The 23,773-nt window shown below is 34.4% G+C and overlaps 3 protein-coding genes across 4 annotated transcripts; 2 read left to right on the top strand and 1 right to left on the bottom strand.

Annotated features, from left to right (window-relative positions):
• Positions 1-492: 492 nt before the first annotated feature.
• LOC123910744 lies at positions 493-1,689 on the top strand. The gene has a single exon (XM_045961947.1). The coding sequence runs from the start codon at positions 599-601 to the stop codon at positions 1,388-1,390; it is 792 nt and encodes a 263-aa protein (XP_045817903.1). The 5' UTR covers positions 493-598; the 3' UTR covers positions 1,391-1,689.
• A 657-nt stretch (positions 1,690-2,346) lies between these two features.
• Positions 2,347-4,814, top strand: LOC123910743 (nifU-like protein 2, chloroplastic). Its single transcript, XM_045961946.1, has 4 exons — positions 2,347-2,730; positions 2,818-2,917; positions 3,098-3,408; positions 4,407-4,814. Exons 1-4 carry the CDS (start codon positions 2,629-2,631, stop codon positions 4,593-4,595), a joined length of 702 nt encoding a protein of 233 aa, XP_045817902.1. The 5' UTR covers positions 2,347-2,628; the 3' UTR covers positions 4,596-4,814.
• A 1,697-nt stretch (positions 4,815-6,511) lies between these two features.
• On the bottom strand, positions 6,512-13,133 carry LOC123910742 (ribosome biogenesis protein BOP1 homolog). Of its 2 annotated transcripts, XM_045961945.1 has the most exons (18): positions 12,885-13,133; positions 12,661-12,798; positions 12,480-12,569; positions 12,227-12,381; positions 11,765-11,882; positions 11,379-11,480; positions 11,091-11,247; positions 10,889-10,997; positions 10,710-10,812; positions 10,412-10,562; positions 10,197-10,329; positions 9,969-10,075; positions 9,644-9,714; positions 9,492-9,552; positions 8,772-8,999; positions 8,586-8,670; positions 7,512-7,690; positions 6,512-6,931 (listed from the first exon to the last, which is right to left on the bottom strand). In XM_045961945.1, exons 1-18 carry the CDS (start codon positions 12,987-12,989, stop codon positions 6,843-6,845), a joined length of 2,181 nt encoding a protein of 726 aa, XP_045817901.1. In that variant the 5' UTR covers positions 12,990-13,133; the 3' UTR covers positions 6,512-6,842. The 2 variants fall into 2 exon arrangements, with proteins under 2 accessions (XP_045817901.1, XP_045817900.1); XM_045961944.1 differs by having other exon boundaries at positions 10,889-11,247; positions 12,885-13,116.
• Between the last annotated feature and the right edge of the window lie 10,640 nt (positions 13,134-23,773).

The raw sequence follows: 23,773 nt of genomic DNA, 5'->3' as shown, positions 1-23,773 counted from the left end.
GTGACAATGTGGCAGATTGTTTGGCATGGAAACCTTCTAATCATTTAGCCTTCAATTTAGCTTATGCTTATGAGGCAATTACTTCAAAGATACAAGGCCCATCTCTTTAAGAAACTTGTCCTTGCTTGAGTCACAAATGATGGAAGCCATCTCATATCAATTTCAGTTATGCAATTACCAAATAGAACATCATGATGTGCTTAGTGGTTGTGACAAAATCAAGGAAGTTTGGTGCAAATTATTAGGTTCTTCTAATCCATCTCATTCTCACACAAACCTTTTTGTTTTTAACAAATAAAATGAAAACCTTAAACATGTTTGTCACTTGATTTAACCATTAGCTAGAAGGTCATCTTCATGAACACCAACACAATCCCATTTTTTTTGTGTGTCTTAGCCTTCAAATAACAACTTACCATATTTCTTACTTTATCCCTATTCTATATATATACCTATTGCTAGCTATATGAACTGGTCTGAAGTAGAAGCAAAGAAACCAACAATTAAAACACCAACCAACCCTTCACCTCAAACAAATACTAGTAGTATACTCATAATAATTCTCATATCCTTCAACAAATAAATCAAAACAAAAACAATGGAGCCCGAGCCTATCATCTCGGAGAGCCCTACGGTTGATTATAGCTCCACCGTGGACACATCTCGTCCTTTCAGCTCCGTCAAAGAAGCCGTAGCTATCTTCGGAGAACGCCTTCTTGTTGGAGAAATATACTCTCCATCTCCAAAACCATTCTCTTTCTCAGAAACTACTACTAGTACTACGTCTGCTACTACCGCACCTTATTATTCTCCTTCGGTAACTATTAAGCGAGAACCATCATGGAGATCAATGCCATCATCACCATCACCATTTAGTCCCATCAAATCACCATCATCATTTAAAGAAGAAGAAAACAACAACAATAATACTAATAGCCTTTTTGATACAGTAAAGAAGCTAGAGGCGGAGCTTGAGAAAACGAAAACAGAATTGAAGATGTTGAAGGAAAGAGGGAGTGAAACAGAGGTAGCATTGGCAACATTGAATGCTGAGCTTCACAAGAACATGTCCAAATTGGCTCAAGCTGAAGCTGCTGCAGCTGGAAAAGCAGCTGCAAAAACTGTGAGGTTTGAGAACATTGTTGAGAGACAAAACATTCATAATAATATTAAGGAAGGTGAAAAAAAGATGAGGAATACACAAACACTGTCTGAGATGATTAATCTTGGAGAAAATGATCATCTTTTTGGAGGAGGGAAAAAGAGGTTTAATAATAAGAGCACTAAGCAGAAGCCTATTATTCCTCTTCTTGGTGATTTGTTTTTCAAAAGAAAGAATTCTTCTTCTACTAATCACCATAATAATCCTCTTTATGCTTCTCCTTTTTAATGTATGTGTTGTTTTTTTTTTTTAATTCATTCATGTGTGTGATTGGGATTATTAATTAATTGGACAGTTAGAGGTCCAAAGGTTGAAATTTGTATCATTAATTTCTGGGATGTGTGTCTTTTTTTTTTTTTGATGTTTTCTGTAAAAGTTAATGTTTGTATGATTCTGTATCCTCCATGTCAAATTAAGAACAAGGATCTTCCAATCTGCCACCCATTGGAACTTGCAAATATTTCTACGGAGGAAACAAACTAGAATAATCAGTTTAAATAAACAAATTGTTTTATGTTGTTTTCAAATTTCAATATGTGTATCCAAATTAAATCTATTAATATTTAATTTTTAGTTTGACAAAAAATGATGAAAATTACTTTTGTCACCCTATTGTTTACTCGTGTGCCCTACGTCTTCTGCTACTTAAGTAACGGACGTTATAAAAATGAGAAATTTTGATGAAAAAACAGTCTACCAAGATTTTAACCAGTTCTCTACTTAAATAGTGGACAGAATCCTCTACTTAAGTAGCGGACGTTATAAAAATGTGAAATTTGAGGGAAGAAACACAATAGTTCACTCCTTGTACCGCTCTTGGTCGTCTTGGATCACTCGTTCCCTATGTCGATATACATGATCTGCAACTCTTTAGTAAAAGACGTGCTTTCAACATGGAATCCTCATACTCAGAGTCTCTACACTCAGCTACCCCCACTAGTTTCTGATGTCATTAACAACACTAACTTCAAGTTCAATGATTCCATCGAGGACACCTTCATTTGGACAAACAACAAAAACGGCATGTACATGACTAAAAGTGACTATAATTGGTTACTCTCCCTAAAGATCTGGTAATAAATCACAACCTTTCACACTCTTGGTCTTGGATATGGAAACCCTAGTATGAAAAATTCTTATTTTTAAAATCTGCTACTTAAGTAACTAACTAACAGATGTTATATATGATTATGTATTTGAAGTTAGGGGTGTAAAGTGATATTAAAAAAAGGTTGGGCTTAAAGAAGAGGCCCAAAACGAAGGAAGCAGAGGGAGAAACGGAAGTTACTGCGAATTGAGATTAACTAACAACAACAACAACAACGAACGATGATGGTGTGAGTGAGTTTGGGTGGTGAGAACGAAAAAGGAAAAGACAAAGCAAACAAAAACACAAACTTTGTCGAATCTGTGATTGAGTTAGGTCAAACAAAACAATTATTTTGATTTTCTCCAGAAAGAAAGCGATGCAAGGTGTGGTGCTGCTCAACGCACAATCTTACTACTGCAGAGGCACCGCCCTTCAACCTTCTTCTTCTTCTTCCTCTTCCTCCGCCGCCACCAAAAAGGTTATCTTCTTCTTCTTTGCTCTTTCTTCAATAATAATCATAATAATATCACACCAAAAAGGTTCTAATATTGTTTCCTCGTTTCAGGATACAAAAAGGTTTTTCGGTACCCATCTTCTTCCTCTTAAGAAGAGGACAAATAACAATAATCTTTGGTTTCATTCACCGCACTCTACACCTCCATTTGGTTAGTTAGTTCCCTCCCTCTTCAATATTCAAACCTTAATTCTTCCATTTCAAAAATTGTTTGTTAAATATGCAAAAAAAATACATACTATACTACTTCAGCTTCACTATGCCCAATTCTATTATCCATCATATTTTCCCAATAATGTGATCTTCATTAATCATTATTATGTTTTTACAGTTATAAAGGCAGTTGCAACTCCAAATCCAGCTGTAGAATTACCATTAACTGCTGAAAATGTAGAAACTGTGTTGGATGAAATTCGGCCGTATCTCATTTCAGACGGTGGAAATGTCGCACTGCATGAAATCGATGGCAATGTTGTACGCTTGAAGTTACAGGGTGCTTGTGGATCTTGTCCCAGTTCTGTTATGACAATGAAAATGGGCATTGAACGTCGATTAATGGAAAAGATCCCTGAAATAGTCGCAGTCGAACCCATAGCTGATGAAGAAACCGGTCTTGAGCTAAATGATGAAAATATAGAGAAGGTTAGTTGGTTAGTTATGTATAACATTATGATTATGCATATGCTAAACTGCTTATTCTGCATGTTTTCGCTTTCTGGAATGCCTACACATATGCATAGGCTTTGGGAGGGAAACAAAACAATACATTATTATTGCCAGATATTTCTTGTTACAACTTAATAAGGGTATATATACAAAACACCTCTTGAAGCAATGTATTTTTAAAACCCAAAAGTAATTTTTAAAAACTAATATCAAACAACAAAGATGATCTGATGATTGACTTCAAATGTAAAAAGAGTTGATGAATGATAACTGGTGCTAAGTGGTCTAATTAATCATAGAAGACAGATTATTTGTGAAATTCAAACCATTCTATTTACTATATAGTTTTATGACACAATCAAGACAAGTCGTTTGTCAAATTCAGTCCATTTGGGGTACAGTTAATCATTATAAAATTTCTTAAAAGTACTATTTTGTAATATATAAGTTTACTAAAAATTTACGTTCATATTTCCATTAAAGTAGTCAGTTTTATGCAATAGAAAGTAAATCTCTAGCCTTTCACTATGTGCTGTTACTCAAATCTTTACACTATTTACACGGTGGAATGGGATTTCAGATTGAGTACTAGCTATCACTATGTAGCTTAAACCTCAATATCAAGCCTTGTGTTTCAGTTAAAGAAAGACGCTTTGTCAATGTTCTGCATTTTGCTGTATGTATAGGATTATGGTTGTTGAGTCTGGTCTAAAAGATCAAAATAAGCTTAATATTGACACAAGAAATGGGACAAAGATGGAGTTTTTCTTCTCGGTTTTTTGGTTCAAGAGATGGAGTCTTTCTATTCTGTCTTTTCAAATCATTATTATATCGAGATTAACATCGTTCTTAGCTAGTTTAATTACTTTTTCCATCGTGAAATGCAGTACCTGTTCACTTGTCTTAAAGAGTACATGTTTATGTATATTATATCTGAAACGTTTACAGAGTTTAATGCGTAGTAACTGTTTCAGGTTCTAGAGGAAATAAGGCCGTACCTGGTTGGGGCAGCTGGTGGATCTCTTGAATTGGTAGCTATTGAGGAGCCAATTGTAAAGGTCCGAATCACAGGTCCAGCTGCTGGTGTCATGACTGTGCGTGTTGCTGTTACACAGAAATTGCGAGAAAAAATACCTTCCATAGCAGCGGTTCAGCTGTTGTGATATTTTGGTACAAAACAAAGCGAGAAGATAAGTATATGCCAATCTTGTAATTTTTCATAAACACTAATGGAAATAAAGTAAGACATGTGATGTATAGTAAATTCAATATTATAATGCTTTCACACAGTGGAAGAAGGCTTCCATTATTATTACTCAGTTACTACTGTTTATTGTTTGTATCTGTAGCTCAGTAATGTTAAAATCATGATGTTTTTAGAATGGCTACCTGTTTTACATTGCCGAATTTAACGAAACTGGCATGTATGTTTGAATACCATAATTTTGCCACAAATGAAAGAAATTTAATGTGGCTAAACATCTACAAAATTGTATATGCAATGTTTAAATTGTATCGGGATAAGATTTGGAACTGATGCAGTGTTGAAACTATTTGTGGCAGTTTGTGAGGTTTGTGCTCTTCTCGTACGATGTTTGAAGGACAGGGTTGTTTCTATTTGGAGCTTATGTTATACTTTGTGTTTAGGTAGATAGGAAATCATCAATTAGCTGGGAGGTAAGAGTAGAATTAGGCAATTTAACATGTAGGGACCCCAAGTTCTACTAGTGGTTGATTAATCTTACACTTAAAAACATCGGTGATTTTTGATAAATAGTACCAATTGAAGTTCAGATATTTTAGATTTATCAATAATAGGATAATCTAACTGTTGGTTGAGGATGCTTGTGTTGTTTATGCTCTCAGCTAGTATGCCTATTTTTATGTGTTAACATGCTAAATTGGTATGATATATATATATGTTGTGGAGCTATAGCATATTAGCATGCTTGGTTGATGACATGCTCTACATCTGGGTGTTGCCATTGATGAAGTACTCGCATGATGATGTATGACCGAGGAGTGTTGACCTGGTGATATATAGTGTTATGGAATGTATGTCTAATCTTATGAGGTGTTGATCACTCTTTGGTGGATAGATGGTTGATGTTGCGCTAGATTGGTTGTATGAATTATAGTATTGAACACATTGTGTTGAGATGAGTTGAATCAAGTTGTGGGACACTATTTAGTTGGCAGTGTAGAATGTAATGTTACCAGTTTGTTGCCAATGTGGGGCTGAGATTCATAAGTCAGTAGATAGTGAGTTTAGTTGAGATGGATGCATATAATACTCCTCCGTCCCACAATGACTGAGTCAGTTGACTGCATCACGCATGTGCCAATGCATAACTTTGACGATTAATATTTTTAATTGTATAATAGTAAAAATTATAAAAATATGATATTTTGAAAATACTCATCGAGATGAATCCAACATCTTATATGCCAATATTTGTTTTTATTTATTAGTAAAAAAATGGGGTCAAAGTAAAATATGTGAATAGTATATATACTCAAAATGGCTCACTCATTTTGGGACGGAGGGAATAGCAATTAACATTTGCATTGTTATGATGAAAACATGTGAACTGTTGTCAACCGAGGTTAGTTTACTAGAATAGAAACAAGGGAAAAGCTAACATGTGTCTGCCTTAAGGGCACATGTTAGCATACCCTAGAAACAATAGTGTGCTATATAAAAGAAGCTTATCAGAAAAAATTATTTTGATCTCATTTGTTATCTTCGTTTTCTCTATAATCAAAAAGAAAAAATTATTGTCGTATGTCAAGAAATGTATAGTAGTGGACAGATGAGTATTTTTTATTTTTTTGGAACGGCAGACAGGTGGGTATGTTTGACTTAGCCTCATAAAAATATATCTTGCATACTATTAATGCAAGCACCATGCATCATAGACCTCTTTCATGACGAGAAATGAACACAGCAATTATTATGGGTAAAAATGTGTTATGAAAGGAAAATGACCAATCATCGTACCAGAGAATGCAAAATTAGAGACGATGTCACACTATTGCAATTCATGTACACATCATTTTGTAACAACTATCATTTGCAAAAACGAAAACATCAATTGGATTTCTTAAAATAATTGATTTCTAATAGATGTATATATATTAGATCTAAATTACGGTTCTATTTCAATCTTAATGAATTTTTGCTGAGCACAAACAAATTCTAAGAAATAAATATGATGTGTAGAAAACAAACTCTAGCAATTTCCCATAAACAACAAAATTATAGAGCCGGGAAACTTGCTAACCCCTTAACCTGGGATAGCAGTGGTTTCAGCTTTCTGTTTAACAATTGGTGAACAAAATTGGAGATAAGAGTTGCAAGCTTCTTAGATATCATCCGTCAATCATGCATGAATTTATCAGAACATTTTCTAGTAGTGACAGTAAAGTTTAATCAACTGATCAGCACCAGCCGTAAATAACCAGGGTTGTCTGGGGTGAAATTTACAGTCCAATATTCCTGCAATGCAAATAAAATTAAGAGGTAAGATAAAAATGTCTTATTCAATTGTTAGAATGTAAGTAGTTATTTTCAATGCACTGTCAAAGCATAACAAGATGTATAATGGAACATAAAATTGAAGAGGACAATACATGGCTGGTTGATGAAACATTTGTGGATCATGCATTAACATTATGCATTTTATTTTGGTGTTTTATGCATGTAGTCCAACCATCTGCAGATGACTTTTCCTTGGTTCCATAATTTGGATGTGCTAATGAATTATTTAACTATACAACAACCTCTAAGAACAGAAGCAGCAAGTTATGCCAATATAAACTACTCCCAAATTTTGGTTCTTCATATCCTACTATCCAAAATTTATTTTGTTGTTAAAATACATATACTTATTTGTTTTTTATCAAAGGTAACTTGAACTAAATCTTGCACAAAATTGAATCTCAACATTTGTCAACACTCATCTCAAACCATGATACTGACTCTTAAATAGACTCTTCTAGAAGAGAAATACCAAATATCAGACAATATGCCAACTCTTCTTTTGACTAGTTAACGATATCATAAACAGAAGTCTCACCTCTACCATTTGAATTTGCATGGCCCCGTAGAATTTCCAAAGGAACAATAAGAGGATTTTGATTGAGATCAGAATAAACCATTCCGTGAAAAACATATGCAGTGCTGTCATCTGAACACGAAGCAAACAAGGGATATGAACGATGAAAGACTACGTTGTTGATATCTTTTGGATGACACCTGCAATGACATCAAATTATTACAAAAAAAATCCGTGGCATGACATCAAATTGCAAACAGTGATGTTTCTTATCTAAATTGTTACAAGACAAATAAACAGCTCAATATCTAGGTATCGGTGGAGTTTGCCAAGAAGCTACAAGCAAATAAAAAGTGTTTCCCAGGAAATGGGCACACAGTCCAAGTCGAAATCAAAAAATTAATTAACGATATACAAATGAGTTTGGCAGACAACACTAATTACACCATAAATTAAAGGAAAAACAAATACAAAGTCACACTTAAGGCTTGCTAGGTTTATGTTTTCATTCGTATTTACTTCTAATTAAAAAATGTTACCGAATCACTAATCACATGGTAAAGTTGTATAATGAACCTTTTTATTATTCAAAGAAGACTATTACTCAAATAAGGCTAAATACACCCTTCCCTAGACTCTGCAATCGCGAGAACTATAAAACAATTGGTTCCTCATACAGAATTTCGGTAACAGTTTCTTATACAGAATTTTGGAATTGGAAACAAAGCAAAATGTAACAGCTGTGTAGTTAAGGATAAAAATAGAAAATAAAACATAAATCAAACAAGAAAATAGACTTCTAAATGATAAAAATTATTGCCATGATTAAAATTAACAGAAAAGTTAACATTCATTAGCAAACGATAGCAATAAAAAGATCAAGCCTTATTATAGTCCAGCTTTTTCACAGGTCAATCTTTCAAGAAAATTGTGAAGGTTTATGCCTTAAAGAAAATTATTTTCTCCAAGCTTTCAAAGAGATCTCTTGCACATAGTGTATAACTTAATCTGCATTGGACTGCAGAAAACCACTATGGCAAAACAGAATGTCACGAGTTTTGAATTGCTTTCAATTAACTACAAGAAAAGACTTACTTAAGAGTTTTATATGGTTTAGCCGAAAGGTCCATGTCAAACCAACAAAGCTTCCCTTCTTTGCTCCCCACAATTAAATTATCACCTGCATGGAATGTGTACAGACACAATTATGATGAATGATTTACTGCATTTATAACTAGAAGAAAACTGATAACTTAATTTCTTCATAACTAATAATGATACCTCCAGGATGGACTGCAATTGATGAGGCTTCTTTGAGACCGGTATAAAGCGTTTTTATGAGTTTTCTCTTCAATAAATCATACACACGAACAGTCTTTTTTGTACAAATAAAGAAGATGGAACGGGATGGATGGAATGTTGATCTAACAGCAAGTCCGTGTAACTTGAATGGAAGCTTTTGTGAAAGTTTCTTGGATAACTGGTGTATCAGAACTGATCTTGATTCGCGTAAAGAATATGTTAAAGAAATAATGAATCAATCCCGGGTTTAAAATTTTATACCTCATTAATTTTCCTTAAGATTAAAAAAATCAGCTAAAAGTTGGTAATTAAGAAGTGGTTTTCTATAAGGTCCGTGAATAAACTATTCACACACTAAACACAGACATTAATGGAAGCAGATCTTACATGTAGTGAGTGGAATTACATGATGACTAACAGCTCACGTCTAAATGGTTCTATTCATGGTCATTAAATGTGTCAAAAGCCAGTGATGATTCAAGCTGTGTTGAAAGACATACAGAGTTACAGACTACTACTAAGGTATGATGCAGCAACATACATGACTACATGTGCAATGATAGGTATGTGAGGATTTTATGTGCGTTATTGTTCACTTGTTGGAAAAATGTAACTATTATTATTAGCTAATAAATAAACAATAAAGAAGGTATGTATCAGACTATCAGCTAAAACTGACACAGCACTAAAAAAGGATATCTGCTGGCATCACTGTTGAAAAGTAGTCTCCTTTCCTGTGCCATTCCACGCTAGTAACAGTCTGCATGAACACATCAACTAATGTTCAATATAAATACTCAAAATTCCAACCAACAAGCGAACCTTTACTAGAAATGGAGACATCGAAATACCTTTAAATGCCTTAACCTTATACCGTCATGTTTATCGTCTTTGAGCCAGCTTACACTGGGTGCTTTCTTGCCTGCAAACACGAGTGTGGTTAGGAAATAACAAAATAAAGTAGCATGAAACATCAGACATCATAAGTATTGCTGCAAATATAAAGTCAATTGTCCTTCCGCAGCGGCCAGTTAGCTATAAATTCTGAGCTGACTTGCTTTTCTATAATTAAAAGTTTAGGTGGGGTCATATGCCAATGTGGGAGTTGATACCCCTTAGAACCTTATTTTGGATTGATGTTTAGATTAAAACCAAAGAAGTAACAACAACACTGACCAGTCTCCTCTGATGCTTTTGGTGAGTCAACCAAGAGAAGTTCCTTAATCCTTTGCTGTTCTTCTTCATCACCCAAGCCAGTGTTTAAAAGAAGTACATCTTGTCCCCTAAATGGAAGATTTAACATCGATTTATGTTCACAATCAAGTCATGTGTATATCAGAAAGGAAAATTTCAATATTATATATACAAAAAACATGATTTTATAATCAATGAAACCCGACTTACACAGACACGGCCAGAATATGAATATCAGGCAGAGGATTCCAAGTAACACAGTTTACAGCTTCACCAATCTCCCACCGTCTCAGACATCTGCCTGTTTCAACCTCCCAGACACGGACAGTTCCATCACTTGAACCTGCACAAAATCCAAATAAGTAAGGATACCGATCTCCACTGTTTAATTGGAGCCAAAATATTTGTTATCAACATCCATGTACCTGAAGCCATCCACTGTCCTGAAGCTTCAACTGAAATTGATGTAACTGCACCTTCGTGGCCTTTATATTCGATATAGCATGTTATGGGGTAAGGCTTAAGCTCCTTTTTATTTGGAAGCTTTGGCTTTAAAGATTCAGGATCAATATTAAGCTGGACATGGGAGAAAAACAAAATATAAATGAATTATACCAGCTACGGAACACACAAAATAGTAAGTAAAAAGTAGCGACAAATTAAAACACTTGACAAGCAAAGAAAATACTAGTAAAGTAGTTATTTGATACGTTATTCACTTACACGTTTTCTTCGAACTCGAGGGCACAAGTACAAATCCAAACAGCGTTCGAAAGACTCCTTCATAGCATTCTCATAAGCAGGGATGCTTCTCATAGATGTAAACCTGGAGATTAAAATGTATTAGTTCAACTGCATAAAGAGAGACGTAGGCAAAAATATTTATACTCAAAGCACAGTACCTTTTTGGGATAAATTTAGGGCGGTCTTCTTCATACATCAATTGATACGAATTAATCTCTTCTTGGGTTGGAATGTACTCTAAAGGAGGATTATATGACTCATCATGGCCTGATAAGCAAAATGAAATTATTAACACCAAAAGCACCTCAAAAGAAAAACTAATATTATATTGAACTCCAAAATTCAAGTCCCATTTAATACCAGGAAGTTTCTGCTTTGGTGCAGGAACGTAAGCCAAATGATTTGCCTTTTCTGTCAAACCAGAATCATCTTCCCACAAGAGATATGCATCATCCTCCTCCTTTGGCTTGTCAAAAGTTATTGATCCATTGCGAATGGCTCTAACATATTGCACAACCTGTAGAGTCATGGAAGTAGATGATTGATAAGAGAAATCAATTTCCTTTATTTTTCTAACTTGCATAATCTCCCATCTAGTTGACTTATTTCACATTATGTACAAAATGTAAATGAAGGAAGAATTGTTACCTTTTTAGCTTCCCACTTTGAAGGAATGAACCTTCGTTTGGGTTCAGGTGCGTTAGACAATGGATGCTTGGCACCATCCCATTTGAACCAATCAACATATGTCTGCACATTACGAAGGAGAAATGCATTTAAGGAATTATGGATGCTAATTTTGTTTCAATACTTGTATTAATCAGTGTTGTCGATGGCGGTCCATGGAGGAGAGCCGAAAATTAAAAACTCGCCATAACAGCCGTTTTGTGGTGCAGCTATAGTGGATTATGGCAGAAAAACCGCCATATCGACCGATTTTTATCATATCGGAGAGACCAAAATCCGCCATGACCGATTATCGATAACACTGAGATTAATAGTCTAAAAAAAAAGAAATGAAAGTAAATACAGACCGGATATGGATCAAAGTCAGTATGTGGTGCCTGATTCTTCATTAGTTTGCGCACAATTTTTATTTCATCTTTTGTAAGCTCCACTACCTCGTCATTGTACTCATCATAGATCTTCCGCCTAAATGGTCAAGAATAAAAGCAAATCAATGATGTTTTCTACAAACACAGATGCAGCATCCTCCATCAATGGTTGTAAGTAATCCTCTTAGCAACAAAAATAAACATGGATATCACCAAATGCTCTCAAAATCTATATAAACAATCTAAACAGACCAAACCCTACAACTCCAAATCTATGCATCCTATTAACAATCTACACACTTAAAAAGAAAAATATACAAAGCATTCTTAGTCGAATTTTAGTCTTCAAAGGTTATATAAGACACACTTGTATGTAACTAACTTATACATGTTAACAAGTACAAACAGAATGCAATAATGAAAATCAAAATAGAGACTAACCAATTCTTAGAATCATCAACATTAGCAAGAAAAGAACCCAATTTGTCTTCCTTTTCTTTCTTCTTAATCTTCTTTCCCTTGATGTCATATCCGATATGGGGTTCATCCTCATACCACTTCAAAGGGACCTCTCCTATAGTATTTCGCGGAGCCACCTAAGAAAAAGGAACGACAAAGTAATCAAACTCAGCTCTATATTAGAAATGGAAATCAATTACAACAAATAATTAGAATGATGAGATGATATAAACACCTCATCCTCAGATGAATCACTCTCATCTCCTCCTACTCCTTCCTGATGAATATCAGAGCCCTCACTTCCACCTTCTGATTTGACATCGTCCTGCAATAATTCATTTTGAGCACATTATTAATTAATTAATAAAATAAGAACAAAAACACGTTTTGAGACAAAAGAAAGTGATGAAACTGACCTCGTCTTGAGATTCTGCGTCTTCTGAATCGCCGGAGTTATCCTGAGCAGGGGAACCATCTTCTAATTCAGATTTGGAATCGGAATCGGAATCAGATGAACCGGAAGAAGAGTCGCCGTCTTTATCTGCAGAAGAGTCCTACAATAACAAAGCAAGCAAGCTGCAGAATGAATCTAGTCTAGTATAATGAGTAAAAGTGAATGAAGAAAGTGAAGATGGAATACCTCGAAATCAGATTCGTCGGAATGTTGAGTGGAGTCAGAGTCATCGGAATCTTCATTGTAATCGGATGGGATAGGTGCTTCCTTCTGGTTATCGAGCTCCACCATCGTCGTTGTCGCAAGGTTATAGTTGCTAGGTTTGTGAAGAATGAGCCGTTAGGGTTTTAAGTTAGCTGATTAGGGTTTAAGAATAAGAAGAAGAAGAAGAAGATGCGATAGGAGGCCGGTATCAATACATCTTTTATTGTTGTTATTATAGTTTTTGTTTTTTTCTTCTTTTTTGTGACAAAAATGTTTTTCTGCATAAAAATAACGTTTTTTATTTATATATTTTCTTGTTTAAACAAGTTTTATTTTTTTCATAAAATTAACAGTGTAAATAATGTAATGTAATAATTAAAATAAACAATAATTGATCCTAGTATCGGATACCGAGTTTTCGATTAATGTCATGACAAAAAAAAATCTAATATAAGTAATGTTATTAATTAATTAATTACATTTTTTATGATTAATTAATTACATTTTGTTTAAACTAAAACTAAAAATAGGTCACACTTCTTTTAAGAATGTTGGAAATGGACACACGAAATTCATAAAACTAGTCATTAAATTATAAAGTTTATTGGATAAATGAAAACTACTATATCGTTGAAGGAGATGTTATTGATAACTGATTTACTTAATGCAATGAAGGAAGTGGAATGTATAGACCTCATAGATGTCATTTTTGAAACAGAATCCAAAAGTGTTGTGGATGCAATCAATTATCGACTTAATGATGTTTCTGAATTTTGTTATTTAATTGTAATGATTAAAAATGTATTGTCTTTGTTTTCAAACTTTCAAGTCCAAGATCATTCTATTATTTTTAATAAAGAGGTTTTTGGCAATATTTTCAGGAACAAGCGCACAATTGAAGCTAGGTCAAAAGGTGTTCATCAACAACTTGACATTTATTACACATCATATTTAATCCTTCTTGAGCGTCAACTTCAGCAAGACTATAACGTCATTTTTGCTCAAGAAAAAATGTTGTGGTATCAAAAGTCTATAGAGAACTGCGTTAAGTATGGTTAAGAACTAGGTTAAGTCTTGACATTAGAACAACGAGAAAGGCAGAGACAGCTATGTTGGGGAAACATGTTTGGGGCATTCTCAATAGTCCTCAAAAACTATGGGTCCAAATGTTTAATAGTAAATATCTTGGTGATACCCACCTCTGGTAAACTAATGTTTCTCAGCGTTCTTCGTGTGTTTTGAGAACAATTGTCAAAGTGAATGATGTCCTTAAAAATGGTTTTATTTGTAGGGTTGGTCGTTGAGAGATTTCATTTTAGTATGATAAGTGGGTCGGTGATGATTATCTTTGTAACTTGGCTCATTATGTCGATATTAGTGACACATCCCTCAAAGTCAATGATGTAGTGGAATATGATCAGTGGATCTTTCAGAAACTCTATACTATTCTTCCTAGTCTTTTTAAGTTTAAAGCAACATGAAAAACAAACAACACACACAAAGAAAAACAAAAAACAAAAAAATTATCATATAGAAAAAGGATATGAAGTTGTTTTCAATTGATCTCACAAATGACATAACGACGTTCAAAAGGGCTGAAAGTGAAAGTATTAAGTTTGACAACAAAGGTTTGCGGATGGGGTATTTTATTGTATGTTTTATTTCGTGATTGAAATGTGTTTTTTAGAATTAGGGTTGAAATGAGTGAAAGAAAGAAGGAGAAATGTGGGTTCTAATTATTTTAGTGAAACAATGGAGTTTAGACTTCATTTATTGTGACAAACTGTAGAGCTTGTAACATGTTGAATTAGTGTGCGGACTCTCGGTGGCCGGAATCGATTTGTCTTATGGCGGTAGCGGCTACTGAGTTCAGAGTAGGGTTGGGCATCGATTGGTTTCGGCTGGGTTCGGGCCGAAAAACTCAATACCAACAATAACCGATCAATGAAAAATGCAACCCATCTCCGACCAATTGCTTGTGCGGTTTCGTCGGTTGGCAGAGGGATCGGGTTGCGGATAATTTCTGGTGGGTTGATCGGGTAACAAAGATCTTTTGGTGTTTTAAGTAGATCAATTAACAGAAGAAAAAAAAGTTAAATCTCTTGTCAACTCTTTTAATGGACAGTGACTATAAGAAAAGTATACATAGGATAGTACACGTGACTTTAGAAGAAGATGAAGAAAAAACAATTTTAGATGGTGAATTTTTAAGTGAAGTTGAACATTTTGAGATGATGTTGATGGAGATGAAGTTTTTACTAATAGTGCATAAGTTTAAGTTGTAAGAATGCTGCAACTAGCGAGATTGTGAGAGTGGGTGCAAAGCTTTGGACTTTGAAATGGTACACAAAGTACAAACAACTCAACTGTGAAACTGAAAATTGGAGAGGACGCAAAGAAATTAAAGTTACCTATTTTTTAAAATTTATTTACTAGTAATTATTACTAACATGTCTAGTGTAGTCTAGGTGCAGTATAAATCAGTAGTAACTACACATTATAAGTAAAAACACAAGCATGTGATGTTTAAAATGATGTGACTTGAGAGGAGGAAGTACATTAATAAAGAAAAAATAAGACATACTAAGCAAAGTACCGTGTAAATATTAAACGGTGGAGTATAAAGTTTGATTTGACTTTTGCCATATTAGTGTGACTTAATTTGTCTGTTTGTGTGCACTGTGGTGGGACAATATTGCAGTAAGCCAGTATGTATTTCAGAACACAGGAGAATGTGAATAAATTGTAAGCATGGCTCGGGCGGGTCTGACCACCAATGGGTTTAATGTAACAACTCATATTTTTAATAAAGAATTTACTCATAAAAATACTTTGTTTCTTTAAAAGGTGTGACTAATTTTTTTTTTATGCAATAACAATAATAATTACTTAAACTTATAAATAATCTTTGTACAATAAAAAGAATATTTCATTTAAATTACAAATTTATAAAACCCAGATTTGTCTAGCCCCGCGCACGTACAAGCAACACATCACTTCATATTTCACCTTTGGTACCTACAACCATATTTAATGTAAGGGTCAATTTCCTTATCCAAATTGAATCATGCCGAACGGAAGGTAAATGTTATAAACTAAAAATAAAATACTCGGCCATAAAAAGTAATAAAATAAAATCGATGCAAGAAACTCTTTTTAATAGCAATTTATACAAACTAATAATGCATGAAATGCAACTAGACCATGATCCGGATATCGCCCCATTTGGCACTTGGAATTTAACGCCCCAAGTAGCGTATTCGCCCCATTTGGCACATAATAACAAATCGCCCCATTTGGCACCTATGACTCGACTATATGCCATGCTATGCTTCACAAATATTAAATCGCCCCATTTGGCACTTAATATAAACTTTCTTTTAAAATTATCGCTACTTCCACCAGATCAAATCAAAAATCAATTTTCTCTTTTAAACCACACCAAATATTCATTTTATCAAAAACCAACCAAATACTCAAATCCACAATCAACCACAAACACAACAATCATAGAATTAAATATACAATCAGCCACACACACATAATCAGAATGTAATGAAATAGCATAGAATTGTTATAAAAATAGTTCTTTCATTCCTTCCATTTTTATTCCTTCTTAACGGTTAAATATTCCATTATTAATCTATAACATAAACCCTATGTGCATGAGTGTATGGGGAAAAAGCCCTTACCTTGGCCGATTTCCTTCCAAGCACAATACTCTAAGCCTAAATTCGTAGCTACAGTCTACACAGGATATATCTCACTCCAAAGTTAATTTCGACGATCCGACGGTTGAAAATGGAGTACTATGTGTTGAGAAGCCACTGTCCAAAAATAAATACGATACCACGGTGAACGAAGGAGAAATTGAGATTTTACGATGACAACTTTTGGAAAAACGAAAATAGGTTCATTGAATTGGAATTTTCATGAATCAAATAAAAATGGAATAGAAAGACTAATAAAAGAGGACTTACACAAACTGAATTGAATTAAACGAGAATAAAGCGTATAACCAAGCTTGATGATCACTTGAGAAAAAGAGATGATTGCTTGATAATCTTAAAATATTTGTAAATGAACTTATGATGATGGCGTATGAACCTCTCATGTTGCCAAGGTAACTAAAATCTATATGTAGGTTGCAGATAATTTGTGTAAGGCAGCAATGCATGGGATATACTTTTTATTCACTGACCTTTGAAATAATAGATGGAATTAGTCTAAGGTAAATAGAAGGAATTTGCAGCCAAGAGCTAGTATAGAAACAAGGGTATTTGCAAGGCAACTAAGGATGAAGGTGCAGCTCAATTGCTTAAATGGCAATATATATAGCCTGATGAGAAGATAAAAAACGCATGGAATTAGTGATACTCAAGAGGCTTGATGTACCAACTGATATAGGAAATTAAATTCTTTAATTTTTCCACTAGTCTCACACGTGAATAGATCATAATAAAGGGAAGGATGAATGGTCATAGAAATCAAAGGTTACAAATATTATTTAAGTTCTATTATTTTGGTCTTGGTCACTTATATGACTAGGTGCATTCAAATGCTACCACTTACTAACACTCACCCACGTGAAAGTAATCTCATACGCATTAGATTAAATAGATTAATAAAATAGTATATAAAATAGTTAAAACATATCTAAAAAGAATATATATTTGAAATAAATATAAAATATTGGGATGTTACATTTAATATTTGAAATCCGAACACGTCCGAATGAACTCAAGCAAACTCGTTTTTTCTTATTTTTTCACCCGACACCTGTTTTAACCCGCCCGAAAGACCCACGGGTTGTTCGGATTTTACGGGTTGCAGTCGGATTAAAACTTTTTGCTCACCCCTAGTTCAGAGAGACAGTGAATGAAAGGAAGGCAAAAAGACAGAAATGAACAGTTGTGTAGTAGAGGTATTGAGATTGATCCAAAATTAAAAGACTTGATCACGTCCCTTGAATCAAAATGGGTCAGACTTTGTTTGGTAAGTCCAATAAGCTAGCTTATAATTATTTACCATATTTAAGTTTTCACAATTGTATTTGTAACTGTCAGGATTTGGAAGAATCATACGTTTGGTTGCTAGAGTTGCTTTGAAGAGGGGTGATGTTGAACTCGTTGTTGTTTACGATCCTTTCATCACCACCGATTACATCTACAAAATTCTTTGTTTTTTTGTTTAGTAATTTCATTTGTATATAGTCGCATGATACATAAACCTTAGAATTATTTATTTGTTTATTTTGGTGGCTACAATTTTTTGTTGATTATTACTTTATTGCTCGTTTGAATGTTTGTATTTTTGTGACTACAATTTTTTGTTGATTATTATTTTGTTAAAGTTCATGCTATTATTTTTTTATTGCATATAAATGTTTATTATATGTGGTATATGTTTTGTCTATTTTTGTTTGATTAAACTTGTTTATGTTTTTGTAGTTTTCTTGCATATTGTTTATGCATCATTCGCGGGTTTTTAGAACATGCATGTGATATCGTGATTCAAGGTGATTTTGTTACTTTTGTCTTGTTTCTCTTGTGGGAGAGTGCGAATATTGGTGTCATTTTAATTAATTTGTGGTTTGGGTCTATAAGATTTGAAGTAGCAAAGTTTTTCACAAGAAAGGGGGGTTTGAATTGTGAACCTTTAAAAATTGTCATTTTAAAAATTAGATATCAAAACATACGTTAGAATGATCTCAGAATAAATAACATAAGTTAGGAGAATGATCTTAGAACGATCTCTGAGCTGCAAACAAAAACAATAAGTGATTTGTGTGTGTTAGTGTTTGCACAAAATTAATATGAGTTTAAGGGAGAGAAGAGACACAATAATTTTATCCTGGTTCACCCCTTAATAGTATGGGCTACTCCAGTCCCCACGCTCCTGTGAGATTGTCCACTAAGAGATTCTACCGATCTCAAGATACACTTCTTCTTTGATCTAATCCAAGATCACAATCTTCCAAGCTTCACTTGCTTGATCTACCTAAGTCTTTCCTAGACTTTATGAGGTGTCACTCAATCAATAGTTACGTATTGACTTGAGCCAATCTTTACAATATTGATAATGGTTTGGATCTTAGAGCTTTCTCACTCAAACTAAGTTGAAAAGCTAGTTACAATAAAATCTCTCTTTGTTCACTCAAAATGGATACTGATCCTAGTATGATATTACAATATATGGAGTGAAAGAGATCTTCAAAGAAGAGCTTGAAAACTTGTATCACAAAGACAAGTAGATTGATTGTTGTAGCTAAAACTCTTGCTCTTCAATGTTGCCAAAGCCTTCCTTTTATAGTTGAACCTTGAGTCTTCAGTTCCTTGGTCCCAAAGGAAGTTCTCCAACGGCTAGTTGATTCAAAATAGACAGCTCATGCTGAATTGTTGAGTGGATAAGCTCAAACTGATCTTTCTCAGAACGTTCTCCCTGCTGTTCTTCATATTTTCACTTAAAAGGGCCAAAATGACAGCTTGCAATGGGCTGTAGATAGTTGTTCATTGCTTCCTCACCAAGTATATCCGTTATAGATCATTTAGGCACGTTTTGGCCAGCTGTAGATGAGCTTGCAACTTCAAAAGCAAAGGACAGTCATTCTCAGCATCATTCTGAGATCGTTCTCTAATCTGGGCGAATTTTGCACTTGATCTTCAAATGGAGAATGATGCAGACCTGTGGCCAGCTGTAGTGTGAAGGGAATGCAGCTGTGATGTCCTTGCATAACTATTCACTTGTCCTTTCCATGTACTTCTTTTTCTTGATTAAGAATTAATCTCTTGGAGAATGTTCATTAAATAATGACATTGAAGGTACATGACAACTATGAGTTGAATGTGTGTTGTCTCATCCTTATTGGTCTATGTAATTCTTGTCCAAATATTCTTGATACACCTGATTAGATGATGCCTTGGGAAATTATCATGTTGCACATGCTTGATCATTAACTTTGTCCAAAGAGGAAAGTCACTTTCTTTCCAACTTATTCCTTGCCTTAAATGTTCATGAACTGTTGTGATCTTGTGAGTTAAAACCAAGATAAAGTGCTTCTTTGTCTTGTATATGGTTGACTTAATGAAATAAGTGCTTTTGCATTTATTCTTGTTCATGAGAAGAATGTTGCAATTAAACCAGAGATCATTCTCAGACTGATCCTGAAGCTTCTCTTTTTGCCAAAACATAATGAATATCATTGAGATTAGAAGCTTAATTGTTCCTGACTAATTAAAACACTCAAGAGCACTTGTTAGATAACAATGAGATCAGAATTACATTTAAAATATAATTAAGATGTTTGTTATCTTTAAAACATCAAATTGGGATTTTGCATTTTGCCTCAACAATCTCCCCCTTTTTGATGATGACAAACTTCTTGAATTATGTTTTAAAAATGGGATTCTGATATAATCAATAAACACAAATAAATTGTTTAGTGTTTTAATTTTCAAGCTCCCCCTCAATTCAAGCATCCAATTTTCATAATTGCTTAAGCATAAAGAATTGAGCAAAAACACATAATATGAATCAAAATAGATTTCATTAATCATCAAGCTCACAAAGTGAGAATCCAACATGATTTCTAGTTCATGATTAACACATAATGATTCAAGCAAAAGATAAAATACAAATCCTAGTTTAGAAAATAAAAACATAGTAGGAGAAGTTCTAATAGTAGCAAAAGGAACTTCCCAAAATATCTAATCCTCTAAACAGGTAAATTAAAACATGATTAAGCATTCAAAAAGACAAGTTCAATCTCCCCCTCATTTTCTCAAATCATTCTCCCCCTTTGTCATCATTGAAAAGGGTAGAAAAAAGAGGGTTGCAGCAGAAGTTATTCAGGAATGGTGGGGCTGGAATCATCAGAGGATGTGGAGTTTTCAGGTTGTGGGAATGGCTCAACAGGTGGTGGTGGATTTGGAGGAGGTGGAACAATCTGAAGAGGAGTACAAACACACTCATTCAACCAGTTTCTCATGATCTGAAACTCAAGCATAATATACATTAACATGTCATTTTGCATTGACATGCCTCTCATCAGCTGAGTTAAATCCTTTCTCATCTGTGACATTCTCTTTTCAATCTTGGTACGTTTGGGAGGCCTGGGATCAGTGGAAGTACCAGCCTCATGTTGAAAATTTCCTTCAAAACCAGCAGGCATAGACCAAGTAGCAGCAGCAGCAGCATTTGCAGAGGAGCAAAAAGAGTCCAAAGTTGCAAAAGAGTTTGGTAAAGATGGTAGTGTACCAGCAGAAAAGATGGGAACAGGTATTTGTGATGGATCAGGGCTGTTGGAAGTCATTAGATTCCTTACAAAATCAGTGCTAAACATGGATTGCAGGCTTCCATGAGATGATGACATAAGTGGTGAAAACACAGAGGTATTGAATGGAGCAGTTGTAGAGTGAAATCCTTGGAGAATCTTTCCAGCTTGTTGAGATGATGTTTCTACTTCATTAGAGAAAGTTGGTCCAAGATTCAAAGATGTATTCAAATTGATTGGCTGTGTATCAGAGATGGTGGTGTGAATATCCACATTTTCACCAGTTGGGAGAACATTCTCAGATTGTTCTCCAGATGCTCTAGCAAGCATATCCAGGTTGTTATCAGGATCAATTCTCTTCCTTTTGTTTCCAATATCAGTAGAGGTGTTGCCAGGAGTGATTTCCTTTTTCATGTGACTCAGATTTTTTGTTCCAAAAGTAAACCATTGATTATCAAAGAGTTGTTTAGACTCATCTACATGGTTATCTCTAAAAATCCTAGTGAGTAACATTCCATAAGGTAAGGCTATCTTTTTGATTCCAGAATTTGCAATTGTGATCATGTGTTGAAGAATCAAATAAGGTAAATCAAGTGGAATACCTTTAGATAGATGATACATGACAAGTAGATCATTATCAGTTACCTTATCTTTGCTTCCTGTCCTAGGAAAGAAGGAATGTTGACACATGTTGTGGAAGATTTTAAATTCCTTCTTCAGCATAGATGATGGTGGTTGCTCCTTGTAAGCTCCTTCAGTAGTGAACATCTCAACAATTAGATCATCTTTGCTTATGTTCTGAGCAGCATACCAGTCTTTTCCATACAGAGTTTCTCCATTTCTCTTCACTTCAAGTAGCCTACTTATTGAGTCTGCTGTAACATGGATTTCGACTCCCTTGATGTTGGAGATGATCAAATCTTTGTCAGGATGTATCTTGGCATTGAAATAGAATGCTTGTACCAACAGAGGCATTGTGGTATCTTTCATCTGGAAAAATTTTGTCCATCCTTGTGGTTCCACAAACTTCAGCAAGTCTACTCCTCCCTTAGCAATTTCTTCAAAATCATAAACTCTTCCAGAAGCAACAGGTTTGATTTTCCAATATTGATCAAACTTAGCTTCTTCTTCTTGATGAATGAGTGGAACTTCAAGCAGCTCTCCTTGAGGTCTTTTCCTTTTAGGTAAGCTCTTTTTCTTAGGGGCTTTGACAGCAGTAGCAGAACCCTTTTTGATTGAAACAGGTGAATGTTTTGCAGGTACAGATTTTGATGAGGTGAGAGGTTCAAGCACAATTTTTTCAAGTTCAGAATCTGAGATGGTTTTATCAGAATCTGAATCATGAATGGTGTGTACAGTGTTGTCAACAACAGGTTTCTTTCCTGTACCAATTCCAGACATAATACAAGATGATCTTCTGATTTTTGAAGAATCATAAGATTTGGCTTTCTTAGATTTGAAAACGATTGGTGGAGTTTCAGCTTGACTTGGTACAACAATGGTAGGTTTAGGAGTGGTGGTACCATCAGTTTTAGGGTTAGGTTTCTGGGTAAGTTGAATGGTTTCTTCTTCTGAGGGATCGTTCTCAGAAGGTACATCAGTTGGTTCAGCAGGAGGTTCATTAATTGATTGTGCAGGAGGTTCAATTAATTTCGGTGGGAAAATTTGAGAAAGAGGTTGAAGATCTAAGGGTTCATTTGGATCATAAAAATTCGATTGATCAAAGGTTTGAGGGTTTGAGGAATCAGAGGTATCTGATGAGGATGAAGAGTTTGATGAGGATGAGGGTAATGGTGGAAATGGAGCTCTTCTTCCTGGGTTCTTTGTTCGTGCCATTTTTTTTTGAAAAAAACAGAAGAGATAATTGGATGAAGATGATGTGATAAACTGATGAGTTTAGGTGAGTATAAAAAGAGGTGGAAGCTTGGGAAGGAGGAAGAGTGTTAGTAGACTAGGTGTACTTGATTGAAGAGATGAATAGTTGGTTGTACTTGATTTTAGAAAAGAAAAAGGAGAGAGAGAGAGAGAGAGATCAATCGTGTTAAGCCAATGAGGAGAAGGTAAACATATCTTCTTTAATGCTTATCATTAATTAAAGAAGGCTAAAACCAAGGAAGAGACCGTTTGAAAAAGAATTCAAATATTTCCTTATGCCCAGATTTGAGAACGTTCTCAGATCGTTTGAAAATTTTAATTTTTCACACTTTGTTTGGATTTTTGATGATTTTCAATTTTTCTTTGATAAAATTGAAACGTTCCTCAACTAATGGCTTAGTAAAAATATCAGCTAACTGATTTTCAGTATCAATAAAAACTAATTCAACATCATTTTTGTTGACATGATCACGAATAAAGTGATGTTTGATTTCAATATGTTTTGATCTAGAATGCTGAATGAGATTTTTTGATAAATTAATGGCACTAGTGTTATCACATAAGATTTTGATTTTTGTGTACCTTAATGAGAAGTCTTCAAGTTGATTCTTGATCCATATTACCTGAGAACAACAAGTTGCTGCAGATACATACTCTGCTTCAGTTGTTGAAAGTGCTATGGTGTTTTGTTTTCTGCAACACCAACTTACAAGAGCTTCTCCAA

Source organism: Trifolium pratense, linkage group LG2, assembly GCF_020283565.1.
Source record: "Trifolium pratense cultivar HEN17-A07 linkage group LG2, ARS_RC_1.1, whole genome shotgun sequence".
In the NCBI taxonomy this organism is placed as follows: Eukaryota; Viridiplantae; Streptophyta; class Magnoliopsida; order Fabales; family Fabaceae; genus Trifolium; species Trifolium pratense.
Note: the sequence above shows the minus strand (reverse complement) of the source record. Positions and strands in the feature narration are given on the sequence as shown.